The sequence below is a fragment of the Malaclemys terrapin genome (assembly GCF_027887155.1).
Source record: "Malaclemys terrapin pileata isolate rMalTer1 chromosome 20 unlocalized genomic scaffold, rMalTer1.hap1 SUPER_20_unloc_1, whole genome shotgun sequence".
NCBI classification, from domain to species: Eukaryota; Metazoa; Chordata; order Testudines; family Emydidae; genus Malaclemys; species Malaclemys terrapin.
In genome coordinates, this window is record NW_026530188.1 from 1,428,912 (window position 1) to 1,450,726 (window position 21,815).

General features: G+C 63.5%; 1 protein-coding gene across 3 annotated transcripts; it reads right to left on the bottom strand.

The window, feature by feature from the left end:
* Window positions 1–5,357: 5,357 nt before the first annotated feature.
* Window positions 5,358–16,246, bottom strand: LOC128829394 (metabotropic glutamate receptor 6-like). 3 transcript variants are annotated; one of them, XM_054014774.1, is made up of 11 exons: window positions 16,087–16,246; window positions 13,833–14,335; window positions 13,062–13,278; window positions 12,555–12,690; window positions 12,325–12,479; window positions 9,454–9,594; window positions 8,746–8,946; window positions 8,367–8,506; window positions 6,724–7,659; window positions 6,228–6,464; window positions 5,358–5,430 (listed from the first exon to the last, which is right to left on the bottom strand). In XM_054014774.1, exons 2-10 carry the CDS (start codon window positions 14,304–14,306, stop codon window positions 6,231–6,233), a joined length of 2,634 nt encoding a protein of 877 aa, XP_053870749.1. In that variant the 5' UTR covers window positions 14,307–14,335; window positions 16,087–16,246; the 3' UTR covers window positions 5,358–5,430; window positions 6,228–6,230. The 3 variants fall into 3 exon arrangements, with proteins under 3 accessions (XP_053870749.1, XP_053870750.1, XP_053870751.1); XM_054014775.1 differs by lacking the exons at window positions 8,746–8,946; window positions 16,087–16,246 and having other exon boundaries at window positions 13,833–14,438; XM_054014776.1 differs by lacking the exons at window positions 5,358–5,430; window positions 6,228–6,464; window positions 16,087–16,246 and having other exon boundaries at window positions 7,503–7,691; window positions 13,833–14,438.
* Between the last annotated feature and the right edge of the window lie 5,569 nt (window positions 16,247–21,815).

The window sequence follows — 21,815 nt, forward strand, 5'->3', positions numbered from 1 at the left end:
GTGTCTGTGAGCTCCCTGCCCCTTCTCAGATGGGAGGAGCCCAGACCTGCCCCCCCAGCTGGGATCACCCCCCCACTCCCCCCACCTCAACCAGGCATGGCTGAGAACCCCAAGGGGGGTGGGGCCTGGGATGGTGGGGGGCAGATGGAACTAGAGGAGTGGGGCAGGTTGATTTGAGATTGGGGGGGATGAGGTATGGGGGCTGGAAGGATGGGGGTGAGGAGTGGGGGGTGGGAATACATTGGGGGCAGTGCTGGAGAGAGAGGGGGCTGGGTGGGGATATGGGGGGGGTGGAGATGGGTGGGAGCATGGGGGGGTGGAGGACTGGCTGCAGGGCGAAGGGGAGTTGGGCAGGGTGGGGGTGGAGACTTGGGGGTCTCTGTGAATTGGTGCCCTAGAGCTGAAGTTGACCAGCCCCCATGGACCCCACCACTGCTGCTGGACTCACCCCTGTGCCCCCTCCCCTGCTCCCCCCTGCCCTTTCCCAGCCTCCCCCTGGGTTTTTCTCTTCCACGATGAATATTTCAGGGGCTTGGGCTCTGTTCTCTGCCCCTCTGAATAAGCCACAGCCCCCGCGGCTGCTGGGACTGGTGTGTGTGGGGGATGTTGCTGCCTGCAATTTCCAAGTGGTAAGTCTGTCCCTATCTACGGGTCGGGAGTTGGGGTATCTGGCCCAGGTAAGCCCTCCTTGTGGCGTTATGTGCGGCTGTTCCTCAGCTTTCCCGCCCCAGAGGTGGCTGCATCTCAGCGCTTGATGAGCCCCCTCCCTGCATACACCACTAAACCCTTGGCTGACGCTTTCCTATTGTTGCTATAACTCGAGCGCGTCAGCAGTGCTGGGGTTGTGGGGTTTCGATGGTCTGAGGCCGAGGATGGATACGCTGCCCCCACGTGCCCTGCTGCAGCCCATCCTCCCAGCCTGGGCCGTGCCGGCGCGGAGCCCACATTGGGACCGGGGTGGGGGGGGAGATAATGCAGTTTGCCTGCGGGGCCCATCTACTCCTGGCCGCTGTGTCTGGTGGGTTGAGTGCATCCACGCCTGGGAGGGACTGGACTCGCCTTCGCTTCCGCTTCAGGGACGCTTTTGTGCGGCTCAGGCAGAGACGCCAGTGATGGGGAAACGAGAGCTGGGGGGAGGAAAAGGAGAGAAGGAAGAAAGCAAGTGAGGGGGACAGAAGGAGGGAGGAAAGGAAGGTAAAGGAAAGAAATGATAGAAAAGGCAAGACAAATGAAAAAAGGGAGTCAAGCAGGAAGAGGGGTGAGTGAAGGAAGTGGAGAAAAAGTGAGCGATACAAAAATGAAGAGATGTGAGTGATACAGAGATAAGAAGAAGTGAGTGACAGAAGACATGAGTAATAGAAGAAGGGAGTGGGAGAAGCCAGCAGGAAAAGGAAGTAAGGAAGCGAGCAATGGGAGGAGAGGGGTGAGGAAGTGAGCGGGAGGAGGAAGGAAGCGAGTGATGGGAGGGGAAGAGTGAGAAAGAAGTGAGCGGGAGGAGGAAGGAAGCGAGTGATGGGAGGAGAGGGATGAGGAAGAAGCGAGCGGGAGAAGGAAGAAGCGAGCGATGGGAGGAGGAAGGAAGCGAGTGGGAGGAGGAATAAAGCGAGCGATGGAAGGAGAAGGGTGAGGAAGAAGTGAGCGGGAGAAGGAAGGAAGCGAGCGATAGGGTGAGGAAGAAGCGATGAGAGGAGGAGGAAGGAAGTGAGCGATGGGAGGAGGGGGTGAGGAAGAAGCGAGCGGGAAAAGGAAGGAAGCAAGCGATAGGAGAAGGGGGTGAGGAAGAAGCGAGTGGGAGGAGGAAGGAAGCGAGCGATGGGAGGAGGAAGAAGCGAGTGGGAGGAGGAAGGAAGCGAGCGATGGGAGGAGGAGGGTGAGGAAGAAGCGAGCGGGAGAAGGAAGGAAGCGAGTGATGGGAGGAGGAGGGTGAGGAAGAAGCGAGCGGGAGAAGGTAGGAAGCAAGCGATGGGAGGAGGAGGGTGAGGAAGAAGTGAGCAGGGGAAGGAAGGAAGTGAGTGATGGGAGAAGGAGGGTGAGGAAGAAGCGAGCAGCAGAAGGTAGGAAGCGAATGATGGGAGGAGGAGGGTGAGGAAGAAGCGAGCGGGAGGAGGAAGGAAGCGAGTGATGGGAGGAGAGGGAGGAGGAAGGAAGCGAGCGATGGGAGGAGAAGGGTGAGGAAGAAGCGAGCGGGAGGAGGAAGGAAGCGAGTGATGGGAGGAGAGGGAGGAGGAAGGAAGCGAGCGATGGGAGGAGAGGGAGGAGGAGGAGGAAGGAAGCAAGCGATGGGAGGAGGAAGAAGCGAGTGGGAGGAGGAGAAGGGTGAGGAAGAAGCGAGTGGGAGGAGGAAGGAAGCGAGTGCTGGGAGGAGGAGGGTGAGGAAGAAGTGAGCGGGGGAAGGAAGGAAGCGAGCAATAGAAGGAAGGAAGCGAGCGATGGGAGGAGGACGAGGAAGAAGCGAGCGGGAGGAGGAAGGAAGTGAGCGATGGGAAGAGAGGGATGAGGAAGAAGCGAGCGGGAGGAGGAAGGAAGCGAGCGATGGGAAGAGAGGGATGAGGAAGAAGCGAGCGGGAGGAGGAAGGAAGCGAGCGATGGGAGGAGAGGGATGAGGAAGAAGTGAGCGGGGGAAGGAAGGAAGCGAGCAATAGAAGGAAGGAAGCGAGCGATGGGAGGAGGACGAGGAAGAAGTGAGCAGGAGGAGGAAGGAAGCGAGCGATGGGAGGAGAGGGATGAGGAAGAAGCGAGCGGGAGGAGGAAGGAAGAGAGCGGGAAAAGGAAGAAGTGGGCGATAGGAGGAGGGTGAGGAAGACGCGAACAGGAGAAGGAAGGAAGCGAGCGATGGGAAGAGGGCGAGGAAGAAGTGAGCGGGAGGAGGAAGGAAGCGAGCGGGAGAAGGAAGAAGTGAGCGATAGAAGGGTGAGGAAGAAGTGAGCGGGAGGAGGAAGGAAGTGAGCAATGGGAGAAGAGGGAGGAGGAAGAAGCAAGCGGGAGGAGGAAGGAAGCGAGCGGGAGAAGGAAGAAGCGAGCGATAGGAGGGCGAGGAAGAAGCGAGCGGGAGAAGGAAGGAAGCAAGCGATGGGAGGAGAGGAAGGAGGAAGAAGCAAGCGGGAGGAGGAAGGAAGCGAGCGGGAGAGGGAAGAAGCGAGCGATAGGAGGAGGGCGAGGAAGAAGCGAGCGGGAGAAGGAAGAAGCGAGCGATAGGAGGAGGGCGAGGAAGAAGCGAGCGGGAGAAGGAAGAAGTAAGCTATAGGAGGAGGGCGAGGAAGAAGCGAGCGGGAGAAGGAAGAAGCGAGCGATAGGAGGAGGGCGAGGAAGAAGCGAGCGGGAGGAGGAAGGAAGCGAGCAATGGGAGGAGAGGAAGGAGGAAGCGAGCGGGAGGAGGAAGGAAGCGAGCGGGAGAGGGAAGAAGCGAGCGATAGGAGGAGGGCGAGGAAGAAGCGAGCGGGAGGAGGAAGGAAGCGAGCAATGGGAGGAGAGGAAGGAGGAAGAAGCGAGCGGGAGGAGGAAGGAAGCGAGCGGGAGAAGGAAGAAGCGAGCGATAGGAGGAGGGCGAGGAAGAAGCGAGCGGGAGAAGGAAGAAGCGAGCGATAGGAGGAGGGCGAGGAAGAAGCGAGCGGGAGGAGGAAGCAAGCGAGCAATGGGAGGAGAGGAAGGAGGAAGAAGCAAGCGGGAGGAGGAAGGAAGCGAGCGGGAGAAGGAAGGAAGCGAGTGATAGGAGGAGGGCGAGGAGGAAGCGAGCGGGAGAAGGAAGAAGCGAGCGATAGGAGGAGGGCGAGGAAGAAGCGAGCGGCAGGAGGAAGGAAGCGAGCAATGGGAGGAGAGGAAGGAGGAAGAAGCAAGCAGGAGGAGGAAGGAAGCGAGCGGGAGAAGGAAGAAGCGAGCGATAGGAGGAGGGCGAGGAAGAAGCGAGCGGGAGGAGGAAGGAAGCGAGCGATGGGAGGAGAGGAAGGAGGAAGAAGCGAGCGGGAGGAGGAAGGAAGCGAGCGGGAGAAGGAAGAAGCGAGCGATAGGAGGAGGGCGAGGAAGAAGCGAGCGGGAGGAGGAAGGAAGCAAGCGATGGGAGGAGAAGAGTGAGGAAGAAGCGAGCGGGAGGAGGAAGGAAGCAAGCGATGGGAGGAGAAGAGTGAGGAAGAAGCGAGCGGGAGGAGGAAGGAAGCGAGCGGGAGAAGGAAGAAGCGAGCGATGGGAGGAGAGGAAGGAGGAAGAAGCGAGCGGGAGGAGGAAGGAAGCGAGCGGGAGAAGGAAGAAGCGAGCGATAGGAGGAGGGCGAGGAAGAAGCGAGCGGGAGGAGGAAGGAAGCGAGCAATGGGAGGAGAGGAAGGAGGAAGAAGCGAGCGGGAGGAGGAAGGAAGCGAGCGGGAGAAGGAAGAAGCGAGCGATAGGAGGAGGGCGAGGAAGAAGCGAGCGGGAGGAGGAAGGAAGCGAGCAATGGGAGGAGAGGAAGGAGGAAGAAGCAAGCAGGAGGAGGAAGGAAGCGAGCGGGAGAAGGAAGAAGCGAGCGATAGGAGGAGGGCGAGGAAGAAGCGAGCGGGAGGAGGAAGGAAGCGAGCAATGGGAGGAGAGGAAGGAGGAAGGAAGCGAGCGGGAGAAGGAAGGAAGCGAGCGGGAGAAGGAAGAAGCGAGCGATAGGAGGAGGGCGAGGAAGAAGCGAGCGGGAGGAGGAAGGAAGCGAGCAATGGGAGGAGAGGAAGGAGGAAGAAGCGAGCGGGAGGAGGAAGGAAGCGAGCGGGAGAAGGAAGAAGCGAGCGATAGGAGGAGGGCGAGGAAGAAGCGAGCGGGAGGAGGAAGGAAGCGAGCAATGGGAGGAGAGGAAGGAGGAAGAAGCGAGCGGGAGGAGGAAGGAAGCGAGCGGGAGAAGGAAGAAGCGAGCGATAGGAGGAGGGCGAGGAAGAAGCGAGCGGGAGGAGGAAGGAAGCGAGCAATGGGAGGAGAGGAAGGAGGAAGAAGCAAGCAGGAGGAGGAAGGAAGCGAGCGGGAGGAGGAAGGAAGCGAGCAATGGGAGGAGAGGAAGGAGGAAGGAAGCGAGCGGGAGAAGGAAGGAAGCGAGCGATAGGAAGAGGGCGAGGAGGAAGCGAGCGGGAGAAGGAAGCGAGCGAAGGAATATACCCTGTGGGGAGAGGACGGGAGGGGCCCAGCTGGGGCTGAGGAAGTGGAGTAAAAAAGCTCTGGGGTCCTGGCCTGCTCCCGTAACGGACCAGCCGGACTCGTTAGCCAGTGCTGGGGGTGGGGGGCGGGAAGCTGGGCAGAGAACCCAGGAGTCCTGGCTCCCAGCCCCTGTAAATAAATCAAGGCAGCACTGTAGAAAAACAGGTTTATTCTGCTCCTGCCCCCCCCCGTTCCCCCTCCCAGCCCCCCCATGGCACTACAGCCCCCCTCACGTTATGTTGGTCTGGGGGTCGGCTCCAGGTACCCCACGTTCCTCAGCATGGGGGGGCCCTGGCAATGACAAAGAAGAGAGCATTAGAGTCACTGGGACACTAGGCAGCCAGCCAAGACCCGGACGCCTGGGTTCGCTTCCCGGTTGTGGGAGGGGAGGGCGGTCTAGTGATTACAGTGGATGGGGGGCTGGCAGGAGCCAGGACTCCTGGGTTCTCTCCCCAGCCCTGGGAGGGGAAGTGGGGGGGTCAGGTTTGCTCTAGTGGATGGGGGGACAGACAAGAGACCACCTGGTGGGGGCGGGAAGGGAGACAGCTGGGAAGAGAACCCAGGAGTCCTGGCTCCCAGCCCCCTCACTCTAACCATTAGGTCACACTCCATTTTTGTGCCTGTGATACCATCCACCCTCGCACATTTGTTGCACAAGCCTCATGACCCGTGTGCGCTCCTCTGAGCCTTTGCACGCTTGCCCCACAATGGATGAGGTCCGGGTGCCCCAGCCAGCCCCCTCGCACGCTCCGAGGCCTGGCCGTGCAGCAGGCTGCACTGGGGGTGAGCTGGGGGCGCTGGCTGGGGCCAGGGCAGGTTCATTGCACACTCAGCACGCCCTGGCCTCAGCCCGCCTGCACCCGTCGCACGAGCAGCACGACTGACCGCTTCTCCAGGGGCCACAGATCCTGCACAAAGGAGGGTCTAGAGGTTAGAGCAGGGGGGCTGGGAGCCAGGACTCCTGGGTTCTCTCCCCAGCTCTGGGAGGGGAGTGGGGGCTGGTGGTTAGAGCGGGGGGGCTGGGAGCCAGGACTCCTGGGTTCTCTCCCCGGCTGTGGCAGCGTGGGAGGGAGGCGATACCCATGTACCCGCTATTTGCTGGCCGGGGCCGCATCAGCCCCGTTCTGGCGCTCGCTGCCCTTCTGCGAGAGGCGGGTGGAGGCGCTGACGGCTGTGGCCGCCGCCTTGAAGCTCCGCTTGCGTTTGGCCACGTTCTGCTCGGGGTGGAAGATGATGACGTAGACCTTGGGCACGTAGAGCATCCCCAGGGAAACTGAGGCACTGAGGCTCATGGACACCGTCAGCGTCATCGTCTGGATGTAGATCTGCGGGGGAGGGGCAGAGAACGGGGCGTTCAGGACGGCTGGCGCAGAGCTCATCCCTTCCAGCGGGGGGGGGGTGGGAGCCAGGACGCCTGGGTTCTTTCCCCTCCCTGTCTCCAATTCCAGCCCCTGGGCTCCCTCCGCTCTCCCGGACACCTGGGTCCCTTCCCCTCTCTCGCTCTCTCTCCAACTCCAGCCCCTCGACTCCCCGGCCTCCTGAGTCCTCCGGCCCCCGTGCTCCCCCGCCCCGGGGCCCGCGGACCTTCTCGGCGGACTGGGCGGTGCCGAAGAAGATGGGCACGAAGGCCAGCCAGACGATGCAGGTGGTGTACATGGTGAAGCCGATGGGCTTGGCCTCGTTGAAGGTCTCGGGCACGCCGCGGGCCTTGATGGCGTAGACGGTGCAGGTGACCATGAGCAGCAGGCTGTAGCCCAGGCAGCAGATGAGTGACAGGTCGGACATGTCGCACTTGAGCACCCCCCGGGCCGCCTCGGGGTTGGGCACCCGCTGCTCCTCGTAGTCGATGACGCTGTGGGGCGGCAGGGCCCCCAGCCAGGCCAGCGTCCCCACCAGCTGCACGGCGCTCAGGCTGAAGGTGATGGCCAGCTGCGAGGTGGGGCTGATGAACCGGGGCGGCGTCACCGCCTTCTTGCCCTGCTCGAAGATGCGGTAGATGCGGTTGGTCTTGGTGAGCAGGGCCGAGTAGCTGAGGGCCATGCCCAGCCCCAGGAAGAGGCGCCGGGTGGCACACACCACCACGCCCGGCTCGGCGATCATCAGGAAGGTGATGGCGTAGATGAGGAAGATGCCGGTCAGCAGCACGTAGCTCAGCTCCCGCCCCGAGGCCCGGACGATGGGCGTGTCGTTGTGGCGCACGAAGGTGACCACCACGAAGGTGGTGCCCAGGATGCCGCCCATGGCCAGGCAGACGGGCAGCACGGCCCAGGGCGAGCTCCACTCCAGCTTGACGATGGGCGTGGGCCGGCAGGCCGTGCGGTTGGGGTTGGGACGCATGTCGAAGGGGCAGGTCTCGCAGGTGAACTCGTCCAGCTGGTACTGGTACCCGTCGCAGAGCTCGCAGTGCCAGCAGCAGGACACGCCCTTCACCATCTTCTTCCGCTCGCCCGGCCCGCAGGGCAGGCTGCAGACGGATGAGGGGATGTCCCGCTGGCCCCCGGACCACTGCATCTCCTCGATCTGCCAAGGGAGAGCGCGGGCAGCAGCTGGCTCTGGGGAACGGCCACATGTCATGCCACCCGGGGATGCCTTGCCCTGGGGGGACACTGGGGAACAGCTGCACATAACGCCGCATAGGCATGCTATGCCCAGGACTGAAATGCCGCCACCTCTGTGGCAGGGCAGTTGGGGAATAGCCGCACATAACACTGCATAGGGACGGCTTGCCCAGATGTAGCCAGTTCTGGGGTGGGGCAGCTGGGGAACAGCCGCACATAACATTGCACTGGGATGACTCCCCTGCTGCTGAGATGCAGCCAGCTCTGGGGCAGGGCTGCAGAGGAATAGCCACACATAACGCCACAGAGGGACGGCTTGCCCAGGGCTGAGATGCAGCCAGGGGCGGTTCTAGCTTTTTTGCCGCCCCAAGCACGGCAGGCAGGCTGCCTTCGGCGGCTTGCCTGCGGGAGGTCCCTGGTCTCGCGGATTCGGCGTACCCACCGCCGACTTGCTGCCAAATCTGCAGGACCGGTGGACCTCCTGCAGGCAAACCGCCGAAGGCTACCTGACTGCCGCCCTCGCAGGGACCAGCAGGCTGCCCCCCGCGGCTTGCTGCCCCAGGCACGCGCTTGGAGCGCTGGTGCCTGGAGCCGCCGCTGGATGCAGCCACCTCTGGGGCAGGGTGGCTGGGGAACACACACGCACACACGGCGCCCCCTCGCACTCACGTTCAGGCGCAGGTATTCGGTCCATTGCCCGATGGCTTTGTACCCGGGCACTGTGGTGTTGGTGAGCTGGTACTGGAAGATGTCGTAGCGCCCGGGGGCATCTCCGTTCTCGTTGAACATGACAGGGGTCCCAGCGCTGCCTGTGGGGTGTGAACAAGAGGGGCTGGAGCCAGCTCGACCAGTGTCCCTCCCCCACGACCCACAGCCCCTGTTAGCCCGGCCCTGTGCCCCTAGCTCTGCCAGTGCCCCTCACTCCTGACCCACAGCCCCTGCTAGCTCAGCCCTGTGCCCCCAGGTCTGCCGGTGCCCCTCACTCCCGCCCTGCAGCCAGCCCTGACCCCCTCACCAGTGCCCCTCCCTGCTGCCCCGCAGCCCGCACCGTTGAAGGTGACCCCGCGGATGTAGTGCAGCAGGGTGCGCCCGTCCACGGGGTCCATGCGCTCGCAGAGCCCGGGGGCGCCGGGGCACAGGTCCCGGTGCATGTCATGCAGGGCGTGGGCCATGGCGTAGACGGCGTCGATCACAAACTGCACCTTCCCCTCCTGCTCGTAGGTGGAGTCCTGCCCGATGCGCTCCTCACCTGGGAGAGACGGGCTCAGGGGGCAGGGAATGGGGCAGGGGCCTGGCCCCTCTAGGGGGCGCTGGCTCCCACCCGGCCCCAGGGCAGGGACTGGCTGGCTCAGGGTTGGGGAATGGGGCAGGGGCCTGGCCCCTCTACGGGGCGCCGGCTCCCACCCGGCCCCAGGGCAGGGACTGGCTGGCTCGGGGGGTGGTGGGGAATGGGGCTGAGGCCTGTCCCCTCTAGGGGCTGCCGGCCCCGATCCCCATCTCATTCTCAGCGGGCAGATAGCTGAGATTTGGGGTGTCCGGGCAGCATCCGGCCACCGTGGTGGGATCAGCTCCCAGCCCCCCAACCTGCTGGACTCCCCTAAGGACTGGCTGATAACATCCCACGTGGGGGATTAGCTGGAGAGGGGAGACCAGGGGGTCAGTGTCTCCATCTTCCCCACGGGGGAGTGGCCCTGCCCCAAACCCCAACTTCGTCCATCCCTGGGAGATCAGCCCCCCAGGCCCAGCCCCCCGGTACCGGTGCACTTCCGAGCGGCCTCCTCCGGCTGCGCCCCCGGGCGGGTGAGTTTACATTTAAAATCGTCCTCCCAGAACTCCGCGAACCAGATATTGCGGCGATTGTTCTGCAGGGAGCGCGAGGTGAAATACTGATCGAAGCCTGTGGCGGGGAGACGGGGGGTCAGCGGGGGGCGCCGTGGGGCAGGGGCTGGGCAGGGGGCGCTCTCCCCTGGCAGGCAGGGCCGGGCGCTGGGGGGTGGGGAGTGTGGGGTTCAGTGGGGGGACTGGAGGGTGTGCTGCTGTGGGCAGCGGGGGGCCCGGTGGGGAGATTGGGGGGTGCGGTGCTGCAGGCAGTGGGGGTTTGGGGGGTGTGGTGCTGTGGGCAGCGGGGGGCCCGGTGGGGAGATTGGGGGGTGCAGTGCTGCAGGCAGTGGGGGGATTGGGGGTGTGTGGTGCTGCGGGCAGCAGGGGGCCCGGTGGGGAGATTGGGGGGTGCGGTGCTTCAGGCAGTGGGGGGATTGGGGGGGTGTGGTGCTGCGGGCAGCGGGGGGCCCGGTGGGGAGATTGGAGGGTGCGGTGCTGCAGGCAGTGGGGGGATTGGGGGTGTGTGGTGCTGCGGGCAGCGGGGGGCCCGGCGGGGAGATTGGAGGGTGCGGTGCTGTGGGGGGCCCGGTGGGGAGATTGGGGGGTGCGGTGCTGTGGGCAGTGGGGGGCCCGGTGGGGAGATTGGGGGGTGCGGTGCTGTGGGCAGTGGGGAGATTGGGGGGGTGTGGTGCTGCGGGCAGCGGGGGGCCCGGTGGGGAGATTGGGGGGTGCGGTGCTGCAGGCAGTGGGAGGTTTGGGGGGTGTGGTGCTGCGGGCAGCGGGGGGCCCGGCGGGGAGATTGGAGGGTGTGCTGCTGTGGGCAGTGGGGGGGCCCGGTGGGGAGATTGGGGGGTGCGGTGCTGTGGGCAGTGGGGGGCCCGGTGGGGAGATTGGGGGGTGCGGTGCTGTGGGCAGTGGGGGGATTGGGGGTGTGTGGTGCTGCAGGCAGTGGGGAGATTGGGGGGTGCGGTGCTGCGGGCAGTGGGGGGTTTGGGGGGCACGGTGCTGCGGGCAGCGGGAGGCCCGGTGGGGAGATTGGGGGGTGCGGTGCTGTGGGCAGTGGGGGGATTGGGGGGGTGTGGTACTGCGGGCAGCGGGGGGCCCGGTGGGGAGATTGGGGGGTGCGGTGCTGCAGGCAGTGGGGGGTTTGGGGGGTGTGGTGCTGCGGGCAGCGGGGGGCCCGGTGGGGAGATTGGGGGGTGCGGTGCTTCAGGCAGTGGGGGGATTGGGGGGGTGTGGTGCTGCGGGCAGCGGGGGGCCCGGTGGGGAGATTGGGGGGTGCGGTGCTGCAGGCAGTGGGAGGTTTGGGGGGTGTGGTGCTGCGGGCAGCGGGGGGCCCGGCGGGGAGATTGGAGGGTGTGCTGCTGTGGGCAGTGGGGGGCCCGGTGGGGAGATTGGGGGGTGCGGTGCTGCGGGCAGCGGGAGGCCCGGTGGGGAGATTGGGGGGTGCGGTGCTGTGGGCAGTGGGGGGATTGGGGGGGTGTGGTACTGCGGGCAGCGGGGGGCCCGGGGGGGAGATTGGGGGGTGCGGTGCTGCAGGCAGTGGGGGGTTTGGGGGGTGTGGTGCTGCGGGCAGCGGGGGGCCCGGTGGGGAGATTGGGGGGTGCGGTGCTGCGGGCAGTGGGGGGTTTGGGGGGCACGGTGCTGCGGGCAGCGGGAGGCCCGGTGGGGAGATTGGGGGGTGCGGTGCTGCAGGCAGTGGGGGGATTGGGGGTGTGTGGTGCTGCGTGCAGCGGGGGGCCCGGTTGGGAGATTGGGGGGTGCGGTGCTGCGGGCAGTGGGGGGTTTGGGGGGCACGGTGCTGCGGGCAGCGGGAGGCCCGGTGGGGAGATTGGAGGGTGCGGTGCTGCAGGCAGTGGGGGGATTGGGGGTGTGTGGTGCTGCGGGCAGCGGGGGGCCCGGTGGGGAGATTGGGGGGTGCGGTGCTTCAGGCAGTGGGGGGATTGGGGGGGTGTGGTGCTGCGGGCAGCGGGGTGCCCGGTGGGGAGATTGGAGGGTGCGGTGCTGCAGGCAGTGGGGGGATTGGGGGGGTGTGGTGCTGCGGGCAGCGGGGGGCCCGGTGGGGAGATTGGAGGGTGCGGTGCTGCAGGCAGTGGGGGGATTGGGGGTGTGTGGTGCTGCGGGCAGCGGGGGGCCCGGCGGGGAGATTGGAGGGTGTGCTGCTGTGGGCAGTGGGGGGCCCGGTGGGGAGATTGGGGGGTGCGGTGCTGTGGGCAGCGGGGGGCCCGGTGGGGAGATTGGGGGGTGCGGTGCTGTGGGCAGTGGGGGGATTGGGGGGGTGTGGTGCTGCGGGCAGCGGGAGGCCCGGTGGGGAGATTGGGGGGTGCGGTGCTGCGGGCAGTGGGAGGTTTGGGGGGTGTGGTGCTGCGGGCAGCGGGGGGCCCGGTGGGGAGATTGGGGGGTGCGGTGCTGCAGGCAGTGGGGGGTTTGGGGGGTGTGGTGCTGCGGGCAGCGGGGGGCCCGGTGGGGAGATTGGGGGGTGCGGTGCTGCGGGCAGTGGGGGGTTTGGGGGGCACGGTGCTGCGGGCAGCGGGAGGCCCGGTGGGGAGATTGGGGGGTGCGGTGCTGCAGGCAGTGGGGGGTTTGGGGGGTGTGGTGCTGCGGGCAGTGGGGGGCCCGGTGGGGAGATTGGGGGGTGCGGTGCTGCGGGCAGTGGGGGGTTTGGGGGGCACGGTGCTGCGGGCAGCGGGAGGCCCGGTGGGGAGATTGGGGGGTGCGGTGCTGCAGGCAGTGGGGGGTTCAGTGGGGGGACTGGAGGGTGCAGTGCTGCAGGCAGTGGGGGGCCTGGCAGGGGGATCCCCGTTACCGTCGATGGACGCCCGCTTGGGCAGGATGGTGACAGCTCCTTCGGCTACTTCCTCCTGCCGCAGGATGGGCGAGATCTTGGAGCCCCAGCTGTCCGAGCCGACCCACAGGAAATGCCCCGTCAGGTTGGCGCGACGCGTGGCCTCCAGCACCCGCCTGCAGGGGGCGACAGCGAGCGGGTGAGTCCTGAATTCCTGGGGGGCTGGCCCGGGGGCGGGGGGCCACACTCACTTGATGTCGTCCTCGTTGGCAAAGATGATGATGCCGCGGGCGTTGGGCGTCTCCATCAGCCGCTTGATCAGCTTGTCGAACTCGCCGGCCCTGGGCTCCCGCGGGATCTTCATGGACTGAGCGATGCAGACGCCGCCTGCGGGGGGCGACAGGGAGCCCCCGTCATGAGGAGCGGTGCCCCTCACTCCTGACCCGCAGCCCCTGCTAGCCTGGCCCTGCCCCCCCCCCCAGCCTTGCCAGTGCCCCTCACTCCCGACCCACAGCCCCCGCTAGCCCGGCCTTGGGCTCCCCCCCAACCCTGCCCCTCACTCCCGACCCACAGCCCCCGCTAGCCCGGCCTTGGGCTCCCCCCCAACCCTGCCCCTCACTCCTGACCCACAGCCCCTGCTAGCCCGGCCCTGCCCCCCCAGCCCTGCCGGTGCTCTCACTCCTGACCCGCAGCCCCCTGCCAGCCCAGCTCTGACCCCCCCCACCAGTGCCCCTCACTCCCGACCCACAGCCCCTCACCGGCCTCGCGGGAGATCTGGACGAAGGCCTCCACCCCACTTTCGCCGTAGTTGCCCTCGGAGGCCAGCGTGGAGACGTAGTTCCAGCCCAGCGCCTTCACCACGTCCAGCATGGCCTGGGCCTGGTACGAGTCGGGCGGCACCACCCGGGAGAAGTAGTCGTAGCGATTGTTGTCGCTGAGCTCGGGGGCGGTGGAGGCATAGCTGATCTGGGGGATCTGGGGGGCAGAAGGGCAGGAGATGGAGAGGGGGCGCCAAGGGGGCACCTGGCTCCTGCACAGACCCAGGGCACCCAGGAGCTTCCGGACTCATCAGCGGAGACCCCTTAGCCAGGGTGGAAGAAGATTGGTGGTAGAGCTGGGGTAGAACCCAGGAGTCCTGGCTCCCAGCCCCCCTCTGCTCTAACCACTAGACCCTACCCCCCTCCCAGAGCTGGGGAGAGAACCCAGGAGTCCTGGCTCCCAGCCCCCCTCTGCTCTAACCACTAGACCCCGCCCCCCTCCCAGAGCTGGGGAGAGAACCCAGGAGTCCTGGCTCCCAACTCCCCCAGCTCTAACGCACCAGACCCCACTCCCCTCCAGAGCCAGGAAGGGAACCCAGGAGTCCTGGCTGCCAGCCCCTTCCCCCCGCTCTAACCACCCGTCCCCACTCCCCTCCTGGAGACGGGGGAGAACCACGGTAACTGGGGTACATCTGGGATATCAGTCTGATTTTATCCATCCCCCCATGTCCAGGAGACCCCCCACCCCAGCTCCCCGCCCCGGCCACTCACGGCGAAGAGCCGGAGGACGTTGGCCACCATGATGGAGACGGAGCTGGCGGAGGCGCCGACCACGGCCACGACCCGCTCGGGCCGGGTGAGGAGTGGGGGCCGGCCGTCGGCGCAGCGCACGTCCGATGTGTCCTTCTGGATCAGGGCCTGGACGAAGGTCAGCGACTGCTCCAGGGCATAGGTGTCCCGGGAGCAGGTGTCCAGGATGCGGGCGCCCAGGGTGAGGTTGGGGAGCAGCTGGGGGTCAGCGTTGATCTGGTCCAGGGCGTAGAGCATGGCCTCCATGCGGTGGATCCCCTTCTCCTTCTTCACCTCGCCGCACGGCACCCCGGCTGGGCCCCGGGCGTGCACCGGGAACAGGCCCCCCAGCGTCACGTCCCCCTCAATCCGGATGGAGAAGGGCTGGGTTCCTTGTTGGGCCCCAGCCCCCCAGCCCCATAGCAGCAGCAGCAGGGGGGGCCACGGCTGCCCCATGGCTGGACTGGCCCCGAGTGTTTCACGGCCTGGAGGGGGAAGGAGGGCGGGGAAACGGGGCTAGCCGCTGGCTGGCTGGGCCCTGGGAGCCAGGGGCTGGTTCACTCAGGCAAGGTCTCTGGGACACCTTGTTGTTCCAGGTCCCTCGGCACGTGGCCAGCACCGCCCCCCCCATTTGCCCCCGACCACTGGCCAGAGGGAGACCCTCCCCGCCCTGGCCCTGGAGAGATGGAGGCTGTGAGGAGGGGCAGCTGGGCTGGCCTGGAGTGTAGCTATTGATCCTCACACTCACCATCTGTCCCTCTGCCCCTCCATCCATCCATTCCACTACCCGTCCGTCCATCCATCCATCCATTACACTACCCGTCCGTCCGTCCGTCCATCCATCCATCCATTCCACTACCCGTCCGTCCATCCATCGCCAGACACCCCATCCATCCTCACACCCACCACCCCCCCATGCACCCCTCCATCCCTCCCCGCTCACGCGCCAGGCGGCTGTGGGGTGAGTTTCTCACCGTCCCACTGTCCATCCGTTGATTGATCTGTCCACTCCCTTTGTTCTTTTCCACCCCTCCCCCCCGTGCCCGTTCCTTGTCAACAGCCCCCCCGTGACACTCCGAGGGTGAGGCTGGCTGCCCCCCCTGGGGCGGGGCAGAGCAAAGGCCCTGTAGCCCCCCCAGCCCCAGATGGGGTGTCCAGGAGGCAGTGGCTGAGCCGGTGGGCTCTGTGCCAGGGTTAAATGAGCTGGGGGGATGCCTGCAGCTCCCATAATGCAATGTGAGGAACCAGAATCCTGCCCCCCCACAATGCACCTGGGGGAAGTTGGCACCTCCCCCACCCCATAATACACCATGTGAACCAGAAGCGTGGCCCTGCAGACTCTGAACCCCTAGACCCTCAACGTCTCCCCTAGATCAACCCCCTGAACCCCCAAACATCTCCCCCGGTTCAACCCTCTGAACCCCCAACATCTCTCCCAGATCGACTTCTGAGCCCCCGAACATCTCCCCTGGATTGACCCCCTGAACCCCCAACATCTCCCCTGGTTCGACCCCCAGACCCCCAACATCTCCCCTGGATTGACCCCCTGAACCCCCAACATCTCCCCTGGTTCGACCCCCAGACCCCCAACATCTCCCCTGGATTGACCCCCTGAACCCCCAACATCTCCCCTGGATCGACCCCTCTGAATCCCCAGACCCCCAATGTCTCCCCTGGATTGACCCCCTGAATCCCCAACATCTCCCCTGGATTGACTCCCTGAACCCCCAGACCCCCAATGTCTCCCCTGGATCGACCCCCTAAGCCCCCAACATCTCCCCCGGTTTGACCCCCTGAGCCCCCAGACCCCCAACTTCTTACCCAGATCGACCCCCTGAGGCCCCCATGTCTCCCCAGATCAACCCCCTGAACCCCCAGACTCCTGGGGTCTCCCCCAGACTGAGACCCTGAATCCCAAGGCCCCCAATGTCTCCCCCGGACCAATCCCCTGAACCCCTGGCCCCTGATATCTCCCCAGATCATCCCCTGACTCCCCCCACGTCTTCCCATATCACCTCCATCTCCCCTGGATTGACCCCCCCCGACAGCTACCTCAGATCAACCTCACTGACCCCTCCCCGAAACAACCCCCAGCTCCCCCCACATTTTTCTTGCATTGACCCCCCCCGACATCTCCCTAGATGGACCCCCAGCCCCCCAATGTCTCTCCCAGATCGACCCCCGACGTCTCCCTAGAGCCGCACCCTGACCCCCCAACTCCCTTTTCACAACTCACCTGGACGTGGCCTTCCCGGACTCCTGGGTTCTCTCCCCAGCCCCCAGCTGCATTGCCAGCTGGCTCCGGTCTGTGGCACCCCCAGGGGAGGCAGGTCGGGGTCCCCTGGCTGGGACTGGCTGATCCCCGGCTCGCCCTGGCCGTCCCCGTCGCCCGGCTGCACTGGGAACAGCTGGGAGCTGCCAGGCGGGGGATGGGGGGGGGGGTCGAGAGGACTGGCTGGGGGGGGCAGGGCTACGGGCAGTGCATTCATCCCTCCGCTGGCTGGCACCTTCCCTCCATCCCCGGCTCTGCCCATCCCTCTGCCCTGCGCTCTGCCCATCCCTCTGCCCTGCCTGGCTCTGCCCCCCTCTGCCCGGCCCGGCTCTGCCCATCCCCCTGTTTCCCCCTGCCCTGCCCGACTCTGCCCCCCTCTGCCCTGCCCGGCTCTGCTCCCCTCTGCCCGGCCCGGCTCTGCCAAGCCCCCTGTTTCCCCCTGCCCTGCCCTGCCCGACTCTGCCCCCCTCTGCCCGGCCCGGCTCTGCCCATCCCCCTGCCCTGCCCTGCCCATCCCCCTGCCTGCCCTGCCCTGCCCCCCTCTGCCCGGCCCAGCCCTGCCCATCCCCCTGCCCGGCCCGGCTCTGCCCCCCTCTGCCCGGCCCGGCTCTGCCCATCCCCCTGCCCTGCCCATCCCTCCCTCTGCCCGGCCCAGCCCTGCCCATCCCCCTGCCCTGTCCGGCTCTGCCCCCCTCTGCCCGACCCTGCCCATCTCCTGGCCCTGCCCAGCTCTGCCTCCCCCTTTCCCCCTCTCTCTCTCCCCCATTCTTTCACTTTTCCCCCTCTCTCATCCCTCCTCGCTCCCCCCATTATGCCAGGCCCGGGGGTGGGACCGACAGGAGAGCTGGGGCTGAACAGACCTGACGGCAGGGACCCCTGAGCCGCCCCCTCCCCTGGGAGCTGGTGCCCCCTTCCCACCCCCTGAGCCAGCCACTCTCCCCAGCCCATGGGCCCATCTAATGGAGTATCCCATCCCCGGGGTGGGGCTGGTGGGGGGGACTGTCTTGCTAAGAACTGAGCAGAGCAAGTCCCACCTCATTTGACATGAAAATGGGGTCCAGTGGTTAGAGTGGGGGGGGGCAGGACTCCTGGGTTCTCTCCCCAGCTCTGGAGATAAAACATCCCAGGGGCCTCCTGGGATTGCAGATCTTGGCTGTGACGGGCAAGGAGAGGAGCCGGGACCCCCCAGCTCCATGGGGGAGGGGGTGTTTGCAAGGCAGCCGAGGAAGGAGGCTGGGGCTGGTTCTGATCCGGTCTGTGCCGCTCGGTGCTCCTGGCCCTGGGGGCTGTTCTGGGCTGGGAGGGGGGAGTCTGGGAGGCTCTTTTCACAGACGGAAAGAAAGAGAGAAACCACTTTGCCAGAGGACTCTGAGCTCACTCCATTTCCGAGCCATTGGTCTGGGGCAGGGGCAGGGGGGCTACCGGGATCGGGGGCTGGATATTGGACTGGCTGGGCCCGGGGGCCTGATGAATGGTGGTGGCTCCCACCCCCTCCCTGCCCGTGCACAGCACTTCACAAACACCAGCTGTTCGGGACGGGCACTCAGAGAGAAAAAAAGCAATTGCATTAATTCATCACTTAAAGCAGGGAGAGCCACCGCTCATCCGCCCGGGGGCCGCTGCCAGGCCCAGCCCCTAATCCGGGGAATCCATTGAACCGTCCTCCTGCACCCCCCAGCATCTATCTATCTATCTATCTATCTATCTATCTATCTATCTATCTATCTATCTATCTATCAACCCCATCCACCCATCTATCTATCTATCTATCTATCCCCATCCACCCCATCTATCTATCTATCTATCTATCCCCCCCATCCACTCTATCTATCTATCTATCTATCCCCCCCATCCACTCTATCTATCTATCTATCTAACCCCCACATCCACCCATCTATCTATCTATCTATCTATCTATCTATCTATCTATCCCCCCCATCCACTCTATCTATCTATCTATCTAACCCCCACATCCACCCATCTATCTATCTATCTATCTATCTATCTATCTATCTATCTATCTATCAACCCCATCCACCCATCTATCTATCTATCTATCCCCCCCATCCACTCTATCTATCTATCTAACCCCACACACCCCTCTATCTATCTATCTATCTATCTATCTATCTATCTATCTATCTATCTATCTATCTATCAACCCCATCCACCCATCTATCTATCTATCTATCCCCCCCATCCACTCTATCTATCTATCTAACCCCACACACCCCTCTATCTATCTATCTATCTATCTATCTATCTATCTATCTATCTATCTATCTATCTATCTATCTATCTATCTATCAACCCCATCCACCCATCTATCTATCTATCTATCCCCCCCATCCACTCTATCTATCTATCTAACCCCCACATCCACCCATCTATCTATCTATCTATCTATCTATCTATCTATCTATCCCCCACATCCACCCCTCTATCTATCTATCTATCCCCATCCACCCCTCTATCTATCTATCTATCTATCCCCGCACACTCCCTCTCTATTAATTTATGAACATAACAATGCCCAAATAAATCTGTTAGTCTTTAAGGTGCCACCAGACTCCTTGTTGTTTCTGTAGATACAGACTAACATGGCTACCCCCTGAGACTTAATGGCCAGAGTGGGTCAGACCAAAGGTCCATCTAGCCCAGTATCCTGTCCTCTGACAGTGGCCAGTGCCAGGTGCCCCAGAGGGAATGAACAGAACAGGGAATCATCAAGTGATCCATCCCCAGTCGCCCATTCCCAGCTCCTGGCAAACAGGCCAGGGACACCATCCCCGCCCAGCCTGGCTAGTAGCCATTGATGGACCGATCCTCCAGGACCTTATCTAGTTTTTTTTTTTTTGTATTCTTGTTCTAGATAGAGGTGTGTGTAGGGGAATAGATAGATCTAGCCCCGTTGACTCCATTGGAGCTACGGCCCATGGACCCCAGCTGGGATCTGCCCCGTTGACTCCATTGGAGCTACGGCCCATGGACCCCAGCTGGGCTCTGCCCCATTGACTCCAATGGAGCTACGGCCCATGGACCCCAGCTGGGATCTGCCCCGTTGACTCCATTGGAGCTACGGCCCATGGACCCCAGCTGGGATCTGCCCTGTTGATTCCATTGGAGCTACGGCCCATGGACCCCAGCTGGGCTCTGCCCCATTGACTCCAATGGAGCTACGGCCCATGGACCCCAGCTGGGATCTGCCCCGTTGACTCCATTGGAGCTACGGCCAATGGACCCCAGCTGGGATCTGCCCCGTTGACTCCATTGGAGCTACGGACATTGATCCCAGCTGGGATCTGCCCCGTTGACTCCAATGGAGCTACGGCCCATTGACCCCAGCTGGGATCTGGCCCCGTTGACTCCAATGGAGCTACGGCCCATTGACCCCAGCTGGGATCTGCCCCATTGACTCCAATGGAGCTACGGCCCATGGACCCCAGCTGGGATCTGCCCCATTGACTCCAATGGAGCTACGGCCCATGGACCCCAGCTGGGATCTGCCCCCGTTGACTCCAATGGAGCTACGGCCCATGGACCCCAGCTGGGATCTGCCCCCGTTGACTCCAATGGAGCTACGGCCCATGGACCCCAGCTGGGATCTGCCCCATTGACTCCAATGGAGCTATGACCCATTGACCCCAGCTGGGGTCTGGCCCCCATTACTTTACCCAACACTCCAGTTTCCCTGCTGCTAACCCCACCCCTGTGCATCCCTGTAGCCCCCTGCCCCTCCCCCCATTGTCTCTCCCCTCCAGCTCACAATTAAATCATCCCTCTTAATTACAATAAAAGGCCGAGAGCTCTGCAGCCGCTGGTGGGGGCCGGCTTTGGCCACAGGCCGGCCTTGGCAGGGATTTGGCTGTATTAGCAGGGGAAGGAGACAGCTGCCCGGCTGGGCCACCCGGGGGGGTCCGGATTAGGGGAGAGAGATGGGAATTAGGAGCAAGAGTAGAAGGGAAATGATCCCCCCCCATCCTAATCACGGGCCTAATTCCAGCAGCCATTAGTCCTTATTAAACAGGATCGGCTGCTAAACCCCCGAGACATTTATATCTGCCCTCCGGATCGCTGCTCTGCCGGCTGGCCCGTGTCATACGCACCGCTCCGGGATCCAGCTCCCCATCCATCCCCATGCAGCCCTGCTTATCTGTCTATCTATCCCATCCACCTCAGCTATCTATCCCCATCCACCCCATCCATCTATCTATCTATCCCCCCACACCCTCTCTATCTATTTATCTATCTATCCCCATCCCCCCCATCTATCTATCTATCTATCCCCATCCCCCCCATCTATCTATCTATCTATCTATCCCATCCACCTCATCTATCTATTTATCTATCTATCCCCAGCCACCCCCTCTATCCATCTATCTATCTATCCCCCCACACCCTCTCTATCTATTTATCTATCTATCCCCACACACCCCATCTATCTATCTATCTATCTATCTATCTATCTATCTATCTATCTATCTATCCCCAGCCACCCCCTCTATCTATCTATCTATCTATCTATCTATCTATCTATCTATCCCCCCCACACACCCTCTATCTATCTATCCCCAGCCACCCCCTCTATCTATCTATCTATCTATCTATCTATCTATCCCCCCCACACACCCTCTATCTATCTATCCCCACACACCCCATCTATCTATCTATCTATCTATCTATCTATCTATCTATCTATCTATCCCCATCCACCCCATCTATCTATCTATCTATCCCCATCCACCCCATCCATCTATCTATCTATCCCCCCACACCCTCTATCTATCTATCCCCACACACCCCATCTATCTATCTATCTATCTATCTATCTATCTATCTATCTATCTATCTATCTATCCCCAGCCACCCCCTCTATCTATCTATCCCCCCACACACCCTCTATGTATCCCCCACACACCCTCTATCTATCTATCCCCACACACCCCATCTATCTATCTATCTATCCCCATCCACCCCCTCTATCCATCTATCTATCTATCCCCCCACACACCCTCTATCTATCTATCCCCACACACCCCATCCATCTATCTATCCCCATCCCCACCATCTATCTATCTATCTATCCCCACACATCCTATCTATCTATCCCATACACAACCCTCTGTCTCTCTCTCTCCATACACCCCCCTCTCGCTCTCTGGTACCAGGCTGCATGGGCCCCTGGATCCAGTCCAGGGCCCGTGGGAGGGGAACTGGGCTTGCCGGGCCCTCGGGGCTGCAGGCAGGGGGCAGACGATGCTCCGTGGGCCCATCGGGCCATAGGAGTGGATGGACAACGGAGGCCCAGCCCCGCTCACCCAGCCCATCATCCGTGTCATTCCCAGCCTCGGCCGGTTCAGTCTCATCCTTCACTTCGCTATCTCACCCCGTCCCCCCACGATGGCTTTTAGGCCAGCCCAGCCCAGCCCAGTCCTCCGCGGGTGTCTCTGTGCCAGGCTGGAGCTGCCGTGCACCCCCACTCCGATAATCTCCTCCGTCTCCCGCCAGGATGGCCCAGGGGATTATAGCCCCATGCAGGCTGAGGGAGAAATCCCACTCAGCGTAATCCTGTTGCTCGTCCCCAGCCCGAGCTAGCCGGCCTCCTCCTCCGCCCTCCTGCCCTCGCTCCCTGGCAGAGCCACAGGGAAACTGAGGGCAATCAACGTGAGAATCATAACTCCCAGCCTGCCTGC

Coding starts and splice junctions, on each gene's coding strand:
- LOC128829394 (XM_054014774.1), bottom strand. CDS start 14,306: ATGGGGCAGCCGTGGCCCCCCCTGCTGCTGCTGCTATGGGGCTGGGGG. Junction 13,279..13,832: donor ACGTCCTCCGGCTCTTCGCC/GTGAGTGGCCGG, acceptor TCTGCCCCCCAG/ATCCCCCAGATCAGCTATGC. Junction 8,947..9,453: donor GGCCGCTCGGAAGTGCACCG/GTACCGGGGGGC, acceptor CGTCTCTCCCAG/GTGAGGAGCGCATCGGGCAG.